The 16,349-nt window shown below is 43.1% G+C and overlaps 1 protein-coding gene and 1 pseudogene across 1 annotated transcript; one reads left to right on the top strand and one right to left on the bottom strand.

The window, feature by feature from the left end:
• Window positions 1-1,292: 1,292 nt before the first annotated feature.
• LOC124016955 lies at window positions 1,293-7,598 on the top strand (annotated as a pseudogene).
• LOC124031329 (transmembrane protein 240-like) lies at window positions 6,945-15,379 on the bottom strand. Its single transcript, XM_046342425.1, has 3 exons — window positions 14,362-15,379; window positions 9,275-9,483; window positions 6,945-8,146 (listed from the first exon to the last, which is right to left on the bottom strand). The coding sequence occupies exons 1-3, from the start codon at window positions 14,445-14,447 to the stop codon at window positions 8,001-8,003; spliced, it is 441 nt and encodes a 146-aa protein (XP_046198381.1). The 5' UTR covers window positions 14,448-15,379; the 3' UTR covers window positions 6,945-8,000.
• Between the last annotated feature and the right edge of the window lie 970 nt (window positions 15,380-16,349).

The raw sequence follows: 16,349 nt of genomic DNA, 5'->3' as shown, positions 1-16,349 counted from the left end.
TGTTTGTCTATGGAGATTGAATGGCTGTGTGCTCGATGTAATACACCTATCAGCAATGGGTGTGGCTGAAATAGCAGAATACACTCATTTAAAGGGGTGTCCACATACTTTTGATTTACAATGTTGCTCCAGGTTTCCCTGAATCTTAACTCTAAACAGCTCTTAATGTACGCTTATGTAAAATGCAATTAATTTAAAATGCGTTCTGTTGACAGAAGTACAAAAAAACTCCGCAAATGATGCAACTATCACATTCATTGTCTCAAATGGCCTTCCAGTGTGGTTATTCAGGGTTATTATAAGACTTACGTATTAGACCACTGCGGCTACCATAGCCTCTTACGGATAGGCTATATGTTTGATCTCAAGCAAACGACAACCAATCGGAGGAATAGTGTTTTCCCAAACCAAACAGCACGGGATATTTTTTTTGAATTATTATTTCATATTTAATTGTGCTTGTTCAAAGACGGCAGCATGACACGCGTGTGGAGGAAGTGTAGTGATAGACTGCCAAGCCTGATCACTTCCACCTGCCTGGGCCAGCAGTTTATTTTCTGTTTTCTGGCTGCTCTGCCTGAATAAGGGGCAGCCTGAGGCGCCCTCAGAATTCCCAGTTCCAGCGCCACCCCCTCCACGGGTCGGCAGGTCCGGTGGTGGTGGCGATAAACCCAAGGACAAATGGAGCAATTTCGACCCAACAGGGCGAGAGCGAGCGACCCAGGCGGTAAAGAAGCTCGACAAGTCTAGTAAGTGTCTTGCATGATAACTAGATTATTTAGGTCTGTGTAACTAGTAGCTAACTAGAGACATATTGGTAATCATCAAAGAAAGAGCGATGCACCCGCAGCAGTGTTGCTGATGCAACACCGGCCGGTGTTTTTACATAGCGTAATCTCCTAGCTAGTTTCCACTGTTATATATCTAGTTAATTAGTCTTCATGACAGCTATCAGTAGGACAACACTATAGTAAACGAAAATGACATGTATCTCATTGACCGTTGTGCTGCACCTTTTCATTAATGTTGGAAGTTGATCGAGAGTGCATTCAAGGTGAAAGGTGCAAAGGGTATTCCTTCATACAGTTCAGTTTGCCAGATAGTTCTAGTTACATTACATTTAGTATACCTTAATTCAGCCACGTTTAAAACCTTGTATTACATTATTTTCCAGAACATTAAGTAGATTTTTCTGGAACTTCTAATTAGTTTGAATATAGTCTACTGTCATTAAATTAAATGTATGTCTCTTGAAGACCGAAATCAAGATACTGTTGCACTAAACAAGGCACATGCAGAGTAATGTGTAGGACACGAAATACATTATACTATTAATCCAATATCTGATCATGCTATTTGTGTTCCTTCTGTGTGTGATGGTGGAAGAGGTATGGGGCAGCGGTGGAGCAGCTGAAGGGGGATCAGCTGCATATTCAAGGGGAGGAGAGAAGGAAAACTGTCGGGCGAGGAGACCAAGCATCAATCGGCGAGAGAGCTGGTACTGAGAGGGTTTACTGATACTGCAGAAGGGGTGATTGTGCAGTAGTATTCATTGTACTGCAGAGTATGGAGTCAATGATGGGCTCATAGCATGTATCATAATGCAGAGGTATGGGTAAACTGTAGAAGCAAGCATTTGCTTTGTAGTTGTTAGATGTCTTTGAGTTTGTAGCGAGTACAATTGTGTCGGTAAGTTTAGAGCTTGAAATTGTTTGCACAATTCGCTTTAATTCTGAAACCGGCTACAATGAGAGCTGGAGAGGAGCTTACATATAGGGGTTACATATCTGTCCACCAGAGGGGACTAACATGTTACTATGGTTACCGTCTCCTCATATCCCTTTATAGAGAGCACAGTTCCAAGACAGACTTGCCAGACAGAGGTATGAGGATCAACTCAAGCAACAGGTAAGACTAACTGCCATTAGCTGCAATATCTACTCAGTCCTGTTTAGGCTAGAAAGAAGTAGAGTGAAAATGCTATGTCCACCTGACTGCGAGTCGCCTCTCTTCTGTGTCCTCAGCGAGCTCTGAATGAGGACAACCTTCGCAAACAGGAGGACTCTGTGCTTAAACAGGAGGCTATGAGGAAAGGTACTGACCCCGTATAATACAGTCACACAGCCTCCAGGAATATGGTTCTGCTTCGATTTTCACTGGTCATTATAGCCATATGGGGTCTGGCAACCACAAAATGTGTAAGGGATGATCAATGAGGGGCTATGTGTTCTATAGAGAAACAATGCACGCTCTAGAATGTCCTTCAAGCCAATAAGAAACGAGTATTCAACAATGCTATGGTATAATGATATTATATCCACTGATTTACCCGCTCCACATAGCAACAATCGAGCACGAGATGCAGCTGAGGCACAAGAATGAGCTGCTACGTGTAGAGGCAGAGTCTAAAGCATGTGTTGAACGGGAAAACACAGACCTCAAACAGACCTCATCCGCAGATCCACTTCAAGGCAGCAGAGCACAGACTGTACGGTGAGACAGACTTAGTGTATTACATTACAGACCATACAGAAAGATACTATATTGGATACCTGACTGTCTTTGTATATTTGTGTCATTTCAGGACTGCAGGTGCTGTGTTTGGGGAAGGATTCCAGGCCTTTGTGTCAGACTGGGATAAAGTCACAGCTACGGTGAGACCTGCCTTCCACTCTACTTCCTCATTTATGTTCATTAATATGCAAACTGCCAATGACTCCTAAATAAGTACCTGATATCTTAAAGGTGTATTTATATCTGATCTAAACTGTTGTTGGAGTGTCTCTAAATGTAGTGTATTTGTTCCCTCACACCACTAGGTGGCAGGACTGACCCTGCTGGCTGTGGGTGTATATTCTGCCCGGAACTGTGGGAGGGCTCTACATTGAGGCCCGGCTCGGTAGGGCCTCATTGGTCAGAGAGACGTCTCGCATCACTGTGGCGGAGGCAATCAAGCACCCCACCAAGATAGAGCGGCCCTGATGTGCATTGTAGAAGTCCTGTGTCTGATGCTTTTTGTGTTTTATTTTTACATTTTTTTATTGCAAGTAAATTAAGTTAGCTAAACACTTATGTAGAAGTACTATGAAGTGATGGTGAGGTACATTTTCCTCTCTTATAGATTTCAAAGCGCCTGACAAGCAAACCCCAGGATGCCCTGGAGGGAGTAGTGCTCAGTGTGAGTACCAGCACTCAGCACACACCTGAGCACCAGAGAGTCATACCTTATACAGTCTCAACACAACTATACCTGGGAGATATTATACCCAGCACATGTATTAAAGAGACATTAATAGAGAATGCTGTGTACACATCTTGTGTAGAGTGAATATATGTTTTTGCAGCCCTGCTTTGAGACAAAATGTTGATCTCCCTGATATGAATGATTCCCCGCAGCCTAACTTAGAAGAGCGTGTACGTGACATCGCCATAGCAACTAGGAACACATGGCAGAACAAGGGGCTCTACAGGAACAACCTCATGTACGGCCCCCCAGGTACTGGAAAGACCCTCTTCGCTAAGGTAGGCCCCTTACAGAATCACCTTGACTTTGACAAGAGGTGTTATGTTGGTAACTGTCTCTCTGTGGTTTGAGTAGAAGCTAGCAGTGCACTCTGGGATGGACTATGCCCTCATGACGGGTGGAGATGTGGCGCCCCTGGGCCGTGAGGGTGTCACCGCCATGCACAAAGTCTTTGACTGGGCCAACACCAGTCGCCGTGGGTATGCTACCCTCACTTGCAGTGCTATCATACTATTGATAGAACTTCATGTAAATGTAACCATGATATAACCATGTAACGTAAGTATCTACATAATATACTTGCCATAAACAGACATGCACTTGAAATTATATACAGAGAACGAATTAAGACCAGTGCAGCTCTGCTAATGCCATCCTGTGTCCTGTCTGACACAGCCTGTTGCTGTTTGTCGATGAAGCCGATTGCATTCCTTTGCAAGAGATCTACCGTAAGTGTGTTGTGTACAACCTGGGATCAAATACATATGTATTTGAGTATCTGGTATTTAAAATACCATTTTCTGTGTGTTTGAGTATTTTAAAATACACAGGCCAAAACAATAACTTTATTAGAGTATTTGAATGGTTATTTGTAAAAAATAATAATAATACTCTACAAATTGTATTTGAGAGTATTTTCAAATACTTATTTTAAATACTATTTTCAAATATCTGGATTAAATGCATTTTCAAATATTTATTATTTATTTTTTATTTTCAAATACTTTCCAAGTGTATTTCCAAATAAAGTAAAATATTCAACTACTTGCCTTTTCAAATATAAGATATCTCAGTACTTACTTCGAATGTATGAAAGTAATTGAGCTATTTCAAATACTATTTGAACCCAGGTATTTGTACCTTCCTGTATTGAAATGATAGCAAAACCAAAACAATAATCTTGTTGAAATATTGGAAAATAAAATTCAAGGTTTGTGTCTTTTTGTTTGCAGGAGAAGATCAGTGAACAACTTTGAACACATTCCTGTACCGCACTGGAGAGCAGAGCAACAAGTCAGTCCTCATTCACTCTAAATTCACCATATCTATGCCCAACACCCTGAATTCTGATGTACAAACTTCCTCAAATACCACAGCATTCTAACCCTAGTAGCCCACTGGTGTGTTGTCTTCCTCCAGGTTCATGATGCTGGCTAGTATGGTGCTGGCTAGTAACCAGCTGGAGCAGTTTGACTGGGCCATCAATGACCGCATTGATGTGATGGTCAACTTTTCCCTGCCGGGTCCTGATGAGAGGCTGGTGTACATTGACAGGTACGTGCTTGAGCCTGCCACAGAGGGGAGACGGTGAATCACACAGCGTTACACCCACACAGCACAACAGCACAGGTTTAAATAGGGAACTCTCACAAGCACACACACACTAGGATGTATAATGGAACAAGTTCTAATGCCAAGTAATTAACTACTCCCAGACATACTTGGAGTCATCCACATTCCTTGACACACACACACCTACCCACGCACACATGTGGACGGGCATTAACTTTTGAGTGCCTGGGTGGAAGGAGGCCCCTCTCTCTATTTTTCTTCAAAATAAGCTCTGTCTGTGGAGTGTCAGGAGCAGGTGTCCCAGCAGTAAGCAGCAGCAGGATCCCAGTCAGCCGTAGCCATGCTGAGTCACTAATTACAGTGGGGCTTTGAGGGCCTGAGAGGCAGAGGGGCAGGGGGAGATTTACACACCAGGCACAGGAAGCTGGACCAGGCTCAACAACACTCAGACAGCCGAGCCAGCTGGTGGAGGGAGCTTGGCCACTTAAGGAGTGGCTCCCCAGATAAGAGTCAGACAAGACCTCATAACGCAGACCTGTTTCCATTCTGCTAGACAGGATGTCATTCAGATCCGTATCTGTCTGTAATCCCTCTCTATGTCTCCATGTTCCTCTGTCTCTGTTTGTCCCTGCAGTAGAATGAAGTGCTCAGACATCGCTCAGAGGGCATGTCGGGCAGAGAGATCTCTAAACTGGGCGTGGCCTGGCAGGTATGTGATGCGTTTCCCCTGTTGTTCATAGGTCAATGATTTCTGCTGAGCTTTTTGAAACGATAACAACCAGAATTGTCCAATTATGCCAATTTGACATAAATGATTTGTTGTTAGGAGAGCCTGTGTAGAGGGTCATAGATAGATTAAAGGTTAGGGATGGCCACAGCAGGCAATTCTGATCCAAGGTGATTTGGTTACCAAGGAAGTCCAGACCCATTTATTCTCCCAACTATTTATAGAAGCAGAGCTGGGAAGTGGATCACTATGTATGTCACTGTTCCCCCCCCCCCTTCTGCTGTGTCATGTTCATCTCTCCTGTGAGACTCATTCTGTGGACAGGAACTGTAATGATAGAATACATTAATTATTACATTAAATCTAAATAAAATATTTTATGTCCTCCTGTAGGCGGCAGCATACTCCTCAGAGGACGGCGTCCTAACGGAGCCCATGATTGATGCTGGTGGACGACACCGTGCGGCAGCACCTCCAGAAGATGGACTGCCTGCATGGGGAGGCTGGGGCCAAGAGCACAGCCTCTCACAGCACTGGACCAGTAGACAGCAGCAATATAGGATCGACTTCTATGGGAGCCACCACAGCCTCATGAGTACTCAACCCGGTCCTGGAGATGGACAGCAGACCAGAGACCCCTGTCAAGCGGGAGGAGCTGAAATTGGAGGTGCCTCCTCCTGCAGAATCAACCCCACCTTCCTCAGACAGTACCACCCTGCCTGCGGAGGAGGGGACTTTCCCAGCCAAAGGGGAGGGTGTCGAAGCAGTGGTAACACTTCAGGGGGAGGGGTAGAGGGTGTAGCCCAAACTGACACAGCCCCTAGCAATGAGGGTGGGACAAAACTCCTCCCAAGGATGGGACTCCAGATTAACATTAGGGGAAGGAAGAAAGAGGGTTGCTTTTTGGGATTAATGGGTTTACAGGAGGATGCCTCCTGTTCCTCCTGACTGTCTGTATACATCTGTCTGACTGAAAGAGATGGGGGACTGGGAGGAGGGATGGAGGCACTAACAGATCATGAAACAATCCTGGAGAGGTTGGAGAGCTGTGATAATATATGATTTGTATAAAAATTATACTTTATATGGAAACACTGTCTAATAATATTAATGTTGATGTGGACTGTAAGAGATGATACTCTGTTATTCAGATGGTGTGGATGAAAATAATCCAGGTTTCGTACAATGGCTGCAACTATGTTATAATTTGTAATGGGATGGTTTCATAGACTTAAATAATTGTAAAAAATCTTGTGACCAACAGATGGTGATGAACTATATCTTGAACCTGTGTAATGACACACCAGGACTTCGTCACTGTTAAACTCCAGTGGTCCATTTGAATGAAACAACCATTTAATTTTTACAACACCGATGTCTGCACAGAGACGGGGAGGTGCAGGGAAGTGAAAGGGTGCTACATCCCGATCCCTAGAGACTCATTCATTAGGGAGGAACACTCAGGATCCCAATGGGTTACAGTCCTCATACAGTATCACTATTCAATGCCATGACAAGAGCATGTTGCACCTGTGATATGAGTTAATACACCACAGGCAGTCCCTTTCAAAGCTACTATTATGGAGGCACTCTACAGCTGGCTGTTCAGTGTGAAGTATTTCGTCAACTATAAAGAGTTCCTGAGTGTAACCCTCCTTCTTGTAATTTCATTTCCAGGTTTCCATGGTGATGACCCTCTGGACCAAATATCAAATAAAACCTTTAACCCCTTAACACACACATACACAACAGTGCCATTCCTAATGGCTCTTTAATGTTGGCACACTGCATATACTGTACACACCACACAGTTAGATGAGCAGGCAGCATTTATGTTCTCTTCCACACCCCAAATAATTTGTAATTATTGACATCAATAACCAAGAAAGAAAAGATACCCACCCATGAAAAATACATTCCCTAGGCCCCTCTCAGTACAGCTTTCACATGCCAAGTTTTTAAAATAGACAAAGTACTACCAATACACAAATCCCTCTCAAACTTTGACCACCCTCAAGCAAAATAAATATTTTTATTTCAAAACGGGCATATTCGGGCAAAATGAACAAACTGTTCTACAAACTGACAAACCCCAAGCAAAATATACACCCCATCCCCACTTCTAGCAAAATTCACATTCTAAAACCAAATATATATATATATATACTATTTTGAAAAACACGCTTTTATCAAATTGCTAACCCCACTACTAACTGGACCCTCCATTACCTACATCCTTTTAAATGAAATAATTTCCAGTCGAGACAAATATGGGCAGTGAGGAGTTTTGCACTGTGTGTGAAGGCCATTGGGCCAGTTAAAGTGTTCTATCCAGTGGCAATAAGAAACAGTAAGGTTTGAAGGGCATATCTTGAAAAGTCTTTGTTTAGCTGCCCTTTGTCTGGTTGGTCAGTTGTCAGCAGGTCTCAGTCTATGGTCTCAGCCAGTCCAATGCTCTCAGAGGTGGCGTGGGCTGGGGTGTCCGTTGTGGTACAGCTTCTGCTTAATGTGCACCATGTTCCCACTTGAGTCCTCTAGCTTTCTCATGTGCACCCTTCTCCCCAGGTTACAGAAGCGGGGAACCCATGACCAGGAGAACGCATCTGGACACCGTAAAGGGAAAAAAAGATGTGGGTTGGGGAAGATGTATGACATTGATTGAAAGATTAAGGATGTGTCCTCCAGTTAGTTTGTGTGTGAGTGTGCATGCATCTTTTTCACTTGCTGGCTCTGGGATTCAAGATAGCCACCTCTCGGTTACTGGTGAGAGGGGGGATTGAGAGAAGACGAGACCACTCCACCAAACTACTAAAGCCCACAAAATTTTCACAGGATAGACAGAATTAAATAACATGAATTTAATTGGTGAGATGGAAAGGAGAGATAAATACTGAATTTTAAGCGAGGGAGAGGGATTACAAATCTATACAGAGAGAGAGAAAGATAAATCACAAGACACTGAAACATTGCAGTAAGTCTACTCTGAACTCACAGTTTTAAAACCACAGACACTAAAATAAATGGTGTGTGTGTGCATTAGAGGAAAGATCCATTTGAAAAGACATGAAGCTATACATGACTAATTTCTACAACAACCAACTCCATCACTTCATACACGGCAAGCAGCTCTGGCTGGGAATTATACTAATCCCACAACTGGATAGAGAAATATGGAAAAACTGTGACTAGACTAAAGGGGAAGAATGTATGATGACTTTATCAGTGCCAACAGTTTAATGTAGAAATCTTAGGAGGGGGGGGCTCCCACTGTCATATATAAGCCTGAAAAACACTGATCCAAAATGAATTTTTAGGAAATCAAAAGAGAAACAGCAGCAAACTGGGGAATATTGTGATAAAGTGGGTCGATGGCTGAGTCACACTTATAAAAAGTCATTGAACCATAGACAGGTTTACACACTGTACTGTAGTCTCCGGAACAGGCTGCCCACGATACTGCAGTTTCATCAAACAAGGCTAATTCAAAGTTGAGACATCAAACCTCTGCACCTTTAGACATTTGTTCTCCTATACATTCCCTCACTTATCCAAAGAACATCCTATTTTTACCCCCACCCCATGAACAAAAAAATCTGTATTCCTTACTAACTTTCTACTGCTGCTATTTTTGAAACTCAAAGCTGTGCCAGGCTTTTGAGACCAGCTCCCCATACATTGTCTATCTGCCTCTCGGAGCCGGCCTGTGGTGTTGTGTTCCCCTGCTGACTCACCATGGTGCTGTTTGGCCCTCCAACGTCTCAGGGCAGCGTGCAGCGCCCCATCCAGACACAGCAGCAGCCAGCTGAGGAGGAAGCCCAGCAGCAGCCCCAACATCAGGTCCAGCTCCTGCTTGGTCACACTGTCACTCACAAAGTAGTTCTCTGCAGAGTCCACCAGAGACTGGTCCCCATCATACGGGATCACATAGTGTACATGGTGCCTGAAGCCCAGAGGGAGGGGACAGAGGGAGAGGGGAGGAGGCAAGGAGAAGAGAGAAGGGAGCAGGACACGTGGAGTGGGGAGGGAGGAAAAGGGGAGTAGAGCGAGAGAAGAGAGGAGGGACAGGAGGATGGGGGGGGGTAAAAAGTGCATTGAGGAAGATACAATGACATAAGGGAGTAATTAAATCTACCATACAAAGACTGTATATGGTTAGGCTATGTGTGGTTCTATGTACTTTGCTGTAGTGCTGTGTGTGGGTGGGTTGAATGGATGTGGTTGGGTGGGCGTGCTGCTGTCAGCCCCATCATTGAGCGGTGAACAGCTGCAGCTGGAGGGCAGCACAGGAAACGCATCACTAACAGCTGGCCTCACTGCCCCATGGGAGGTGGGGCATGGGGGGTGCATGTGGACCAGCCCCCTCTACCACTGGGCTGCAGGAATCACCTCCAGTAGAGAGAAACCATAGCAGCAAGAAGAGTGTTGACGTGGGCAACCACTGGACAAAAACTTGTTGGATCAATGTGGTTTCCACATAATTTCAACCACAACTACAATGTGATGAGGTTGAATCAACATGGAAAACTGAAAACGTAAGGGAATTTAGTATTTTTTTCACCCAACTTTTAACCTAAATCCAATGACGTGAATGTTGAATTCTCGTTAGTTGACAAGTCCAACAAAAACTAGACTTTAAAACTGTGTCTGTCCCCAGTGGCCAGAGAGTTGCAAGGGAGAAAGGTACTGTATGTGCCAACAAAAAAAGGAGGATGTGGAGAGCACAAACAAACAAGTCAATCAATATAGTATAATATCAATTAATCAATCAATGTGCATGAGAAAGCAGAGATACTAAAACAAACTATTCTTAAAATCAACATGCAACAAAGCATGCTGGAAAATAGAATAATGAGGCAACTCCCACATCTTTTTCTATCTGAGTGAGTAAGCGGAAACCTTAGGAGTTGATGGAAAACTTGACAAGTGACATGTTTTAATAAACTAATTTGGCAGTCTTGTTACAAAAGTTGGAACAGAAATGAAACGGTTCGTTGGATCAGTCTAAAATTTGCACATACACTAATGCCATCTAGTGGCCAAAATCTAAATTGTACCTGGGATGGAATAATACATTATGGCCTTTCAAACCTGATGGTACAAAATTCAAAAGGCACTCACACATGAGCAATCTTATTTGCAGGTGCATGGCAAGGATTGAACAAGATGAAGGAAAAAGGAAACCGCACACTGCTCTTGATAGTAATCACTGATATTTAATAAGCTTACGTATCGGCCACATGACCTTCGTCACAGCTTTGTTGATTTTTTAAAATTTGCACGCTTATGTAGACCTGGCCCCACCCACATCCGTTATACACATCGAAGGGGGTTGGAGGCAAAGGAAAAACAAATAAGTGCTAGCAAATACAACAATATGCATGTCATAAATATTACAAAAGTATATAAATAAGGCGTATTAAACACGTCTGTAAAATCTCAATGGGGACATAGTACATTTTCATTAGTCACTGGGTACATCGTACGAAAAACGTCAGAATAATCTACAAGAGACACATATTTCATGTTCAAATCCACAACATAACAATACATAGGCATTTCATCATTAAGTCCTTTAGGAAATAATGTCTGGAGGGTGAAAATCCCAAAACATTCTCTTTTACTCAGAGTATTATTAATATCTCCTCCCCTGTCTGATATCTTAACTTTCTCTATCCTCTTAAGGATTATCACCTTTTTTTCCATTTTTGAGATTAAATACAATAGTCAGACTGCTAAATAGTCAGACTGCTAAATAGTCAGACTGCTAAATAGATATTATCTATTTAGCAGTCTGACTATTTAGCAGTCTGACTATTTAGCAGTCTGACTATTTAGCAGTCTGACTGTCTCGGAGCCTGTTGGTCTGAGAACCGATGCTCCGGTACCGTTTGTCAGACGGTAGCAGAGTGAACCGTCTATGGCTTGGATGGCTGGAGTCTTTGGCAATTTCTCAGGTCTTCCTCTGACACCGCCTGATATAAAGATGGCAGGGATCTCGGCACCAGTGATGTGCTGGGCTGTCCGCACCACCCTCTGTAGCGCTTTGGGGTCAATGGCGGTGCATTTGCCATACCAAGTGGTGATGCAGCCAGCCAATGCCAAATCTGTTCAGCCTCTTGAAGGGGAAGAGGCGCTGCCGTGCCATCTTCATGACTGTGCGGGGGGGCGGGGGGGCCATGTTATCTCCTTAGTAATGTGGACGCCAAGGAACTTGGGAGTTCTCGACCCGTTCCAGAACAGCCCAGTCCCCTCTTTCTCCTATAGTCCACAATCAGCTCCTTGGTCTTACTAACGTTGAGGGGCAGGTTGTTGTCCTGGCACCACACTGCTAAGTCTCTGACCTCCTCGCTTTAGGCTGACTCATCGCCGTCGGTGATCAGGCCTACCACCATCGTCTCGTCAGAAAATCTTGATGGCGTTGGAGTCGTGCGTGGCCACGCAGTCGTGGGTGAACAGGGAGTACAAGAAGGAAATAAGCACACACACCTGAGGGGCCCCTGTGTTGAGGGTCAGCGTGGTGGAGGTGTTATTGCGTATCCTCACTTGCCAGCTGTTCTGTGCATGCTTTGAGAACATGCCCTGGTATTCAGTCTGGCTCGGCGGTCTTGTGATTGTTAGCCTATTTAAACATTTTGCTCACATCAGCCACGAAGAGCGAAGTCACACAGGCATCTGGATAAACTGGCTCTTTTCCAGAAAAACAAAAGCCATGTAGCTCGTTTGGGAGTTCTGCATCGCTGGGGAACTCATGGCTGGGATTCCCTTGGTAATCCGTTATTGTCTGCAAACCCTGCCATGTACGATGAGCATCTGAGCGGGTGTAATAGGATTCCACCTATTGTAATCCATGGTTTTTGGTTTGGATACGTTCTTATAGTCACTGTGTATAGTCTGTATAGTATACAATCAATATAGTATGTATAGTATACAATCAATATAGTATGTATAGTATACAATCAATATAGTATAAGATCAATTAATCAATCAATGTACATGAGGAAACAGAGATATTAAAACTATTCTAACTATTCTTAAAATCAACCTGAAACAAAGCATGCTGGGAAATATAACAATAATGAAGCCACTCCCACATCTTTTTTTTCTATCTGAGAAAGTAAACAGAAATGAACTCAACCCAGTTGAGTAACAAAACACCACGCGATTGTAAAGATTTATTGAATGAAATGTCCTGTTCAGTTGTGCTGAAATATGGGTAAGGTGACAGATACAGTGTGCAGGTGATAGTGCACTGTTTATGGTGGATGGTCCATCAACATTTTGTTGTTATTTATAAACAAAGAATGTTGACAGTTCTGTTTATGTCGACTCACCTCAGAGATCACTGGTGAACTAGTGATGTAAAGCATCTGCAATAATGCATTATCTGCATGTAGCCTACAGCATCTCCTATCACTTTTATCATCTCATTACAGTCGGTACATCAACGATGTATGAAACCGCTGTTGAACTATGTTGAACTATGCTCTTGTACATGATGGAAATGACCAGGTCTACATTCCCAATGTGACATGTCACTTAATGAATGGTACCCAAGTTGCACTGATTCCATCTTGCACTGACCCTACGCACACTCACTAGACTATATCATGTATACAAACCATATACACACTCACACACGTTACATTGACACTCCCACACAAAACCCACACACATTCACATACACTGCATACGCATACGCACACACACATAACACGCACATGCAGACCGACACAACACAATCACACATACATACACACACTTTTACACCAATAATTTGCTGCTGCTGCTCTGGTATTTAGGTTACTCTTATTATTATCTATCACTTTACCTTGTCTTTATGTACATATCTACCTCAAATACCTCTGGTACTGATCTGGTACTGGTACTGCCTGTACATAGCTCCATTCCTGTGTATTTTATTTTATTCCTCTTGTGTTACTATTTTATTTGTTATCTTTAAACTCTGCATTTTTGGGAAGGGCTCCTAAGCAAGCATTTCACGGTAAAGTCCAGATCAGTTGTATTCGGCATCTATGACAAAAATACATTTGTTTTGAGATAAATAACTTACATATTCTAAACTAATCCAATCTGTCACTTGGATTTATTGCACCCATTACTGAGATGATTGTTCCAGGTTAGATATTTTATATAGTCGTGTTTGTTTAGTCCTTCACCATAGCAGTCATTCTGAGTGCAGGTTGTGGGTGATAAAATAGTACAATTCTTGGGTATTCTCCCTCTGGCTGTATTCCGATAGGAATTACTAATCACTTCACAAACCAGCATATTGTGTCTTGCAGGTCTGATGTGGCCCATGAGCCAGGATTTTCAAACCACAATGTCAATAACTAGGTCATAACTAAAGGTTTTATGGGATTAAATGTATAATTTGTCTTCATAAAGGGTTTACTTTTCATTTTAACACATTCACATAGACCGTCACCAGGTGAACGCTTCAGGAATATAAGTGATTGAATGCAACAACCATGCCTCTGTCACTATATAAATAGAGTCATTGGTGGGTGTCTCTCACATTCACTTGAAAGAATGCAAATATGACTTTACCCCACAGTGTTAAAATAATACCCCCAGTGTTAAGTGTTTAAAACCTTAACGCCCTGTGCTGAATACACGTGTTCGTGTGTTTAAAAGGGTTACAGCGAATGATGCGTTTAAAAAGTGTTACAGAAATGGGTTTAGTTATGTGCTCAGATCCTAACCACTTGGTTTTACAGTGTAGTTTTAAACAAACTGTTTATGTATGCTCTTGTTTTGCATAACGTTAAATCACATTATTTTGGAAAGTTTGTTTTACCTTCCACAGTTGCAATGGCAGACGTGATCCTCCCCTCGTAAATGTGGTAAAATATAGTTGTGAAAGCGGTCCAGTAGCGCGTTCATGTCCGTTAGACACGCTACAGCCTGAAACGAACCACTGAAGTCAACTGGGACAAAACAAGCCGCATTCCCATAACAGCATATGTTGCCCGAGTTCTCAGGTAGATGACACACAAAAATGTCAATTCAAAAAATAATTAAGTGTAGTTACTCCAGAAAACAATGTTTTCCTTGACAGTTTAGTGATTGTTTCGCCTCATGTAGGCCACGTTGATGTCTAGGTCGTTTGAAATATCAATTTGACAGCTTTGAACAGATTCAATTGTTACACATAAGGGAGTGTGGGGAATGAGGATAACGGTGTTCTTCTTACCATCACAAATAAATCCCCCCAAATCATAAAGATCGTGGCGGTTGTGCACTATTGAATCAAAACTTCCATTGTTTTGCTTTCCCTCCAGAACTATCCTGTGATACCTGTGTGCCAAAAATAACACCCTGAAGCGAAGGCGCTCGTGGATGCAGCATCAGTGTCCACCTACCCATCATTGCATCGTATATCCGATGTTCCTTTCTCCGCGACATGAGGAGATGAGGACCAGTCTCATTTTCGCTCCCTTTTGAAAAGCACTCTGTGCACCAGCGAAGATGGTTAATCGAGGTGCGTGCAACGGGGAGGCGTGGTGTGAAAGCTGTAGCGTATGTCAGAAAAAATGATTGTTAGGCTATTCCAGAGCACGGCAACACCGTTGATATCAGGACGAAGTCGCGATCCATGCGTTGCTGTGATGCCAGCCACTGCACATTTCCTGGTGTAGCCTATTTACCTGGACGCATCCACTAGCATTAGGCAAGGAATCATCGATTCGTGTTTTCTTCTCCAATCAAGTCGTTTTCCGTGTTAGCTCCCTCTAGCAGGTGTTTGTTCATTGTCAGGCTATCTATCATTTATCATAGTCCGACAGGATAGGCTACTTTGGCCCAGCTGAAAGAGAATACGGAGCCTCCCACTGTGCATTCCAGTTGATAATAGCGGAGGCATTTTTGGACTCCTTCAGAGAAACAGATTATATCAAATCAAATCAAATCAAATTACAGGCTGAATCAATTTCCATCCCATATTTGCCCCCAAAAGCTCAGTAGATCCGCCTATTCATATGTCAAGGGTTTAGTTTATAATAGCATGCTTCAACATAAATTAACAACGAATTAACATAACTGGTATGCATACTGTCTCTCTGACAATCAGCAGTTTAAATATGTATTTGCACCATTCTGTTGGGCTGGGCTTCGTTTGACAACACATTCACTTTATTGCCGACGTCTATCAGGGAAAAGCAAACAAGAAGAAGATGAATTGGGCCTGAGTGGATTGGGGCCCCGGGAATGCCAGCCCTGTGCCGGCCATGGTTAATAATAGAGTGTCACATATTGAAAGGCTTTTTCTTAACGTTGTCCTGACTCTCTAACGTGCATGGAACCAGTGTCTCCTTATAAGGTCGTACACGTAAACAATTCAGCACCATGGACAGCGCCGCGAAGCGTGCCAGCTAACGATATAGCACCATGAACAGCACCATGACGAGCGTAGGCATACACCAGTCACCTGAAATCTAAAATGTTACAGAATCAGCTTTTGCCTTATTATATTGCCATGACAAGCCAAACCACCCTGGTCTTATAGGCCTATTGTGAGGCAAGGACAAGGTAATTTATCCATTTGTGTCACTAGAGATGACAGGGGGATGTAGGATATGGGAATGTCACTTCAACCATGGTTCTGTCTCCAGTGATTTTATTTTTGCATTACCCATAAATAAGTGACCTTGCAGCCCTCCCATCCTTTCCCTCTTCTCTCCCAGTATGAACAAACTGCTGCATCAGTCAAATAATATTCTCTGACATTATACTCCATGTGCAACTCAAGGTGGGCCAGGCTACTGTGTTCCTGCCATTCAATTGTTT

The sequence above is a fragment of the Oncorhynchus gorbuscha genome, linkage group LG03 (genome assembly GCF_021184085.1).
Source record: "Oncorhynchus gorbuscha isolate QuinsamMale2020 ecotype Even-year linkage group LG03, OgorEven_v1.0, whole genome shotgun sequence".
Classification (NCBI taxonomy): Eukaryota; Metazoa; Chordata; class Actinopteri; order Salmoniformes; family Salmonidae; genus Oncorhynchus; species Oncorhynchus gorbuscha.
This window is presented reverse-complemented; position numbering and strand designations above follow the sequence as displayed.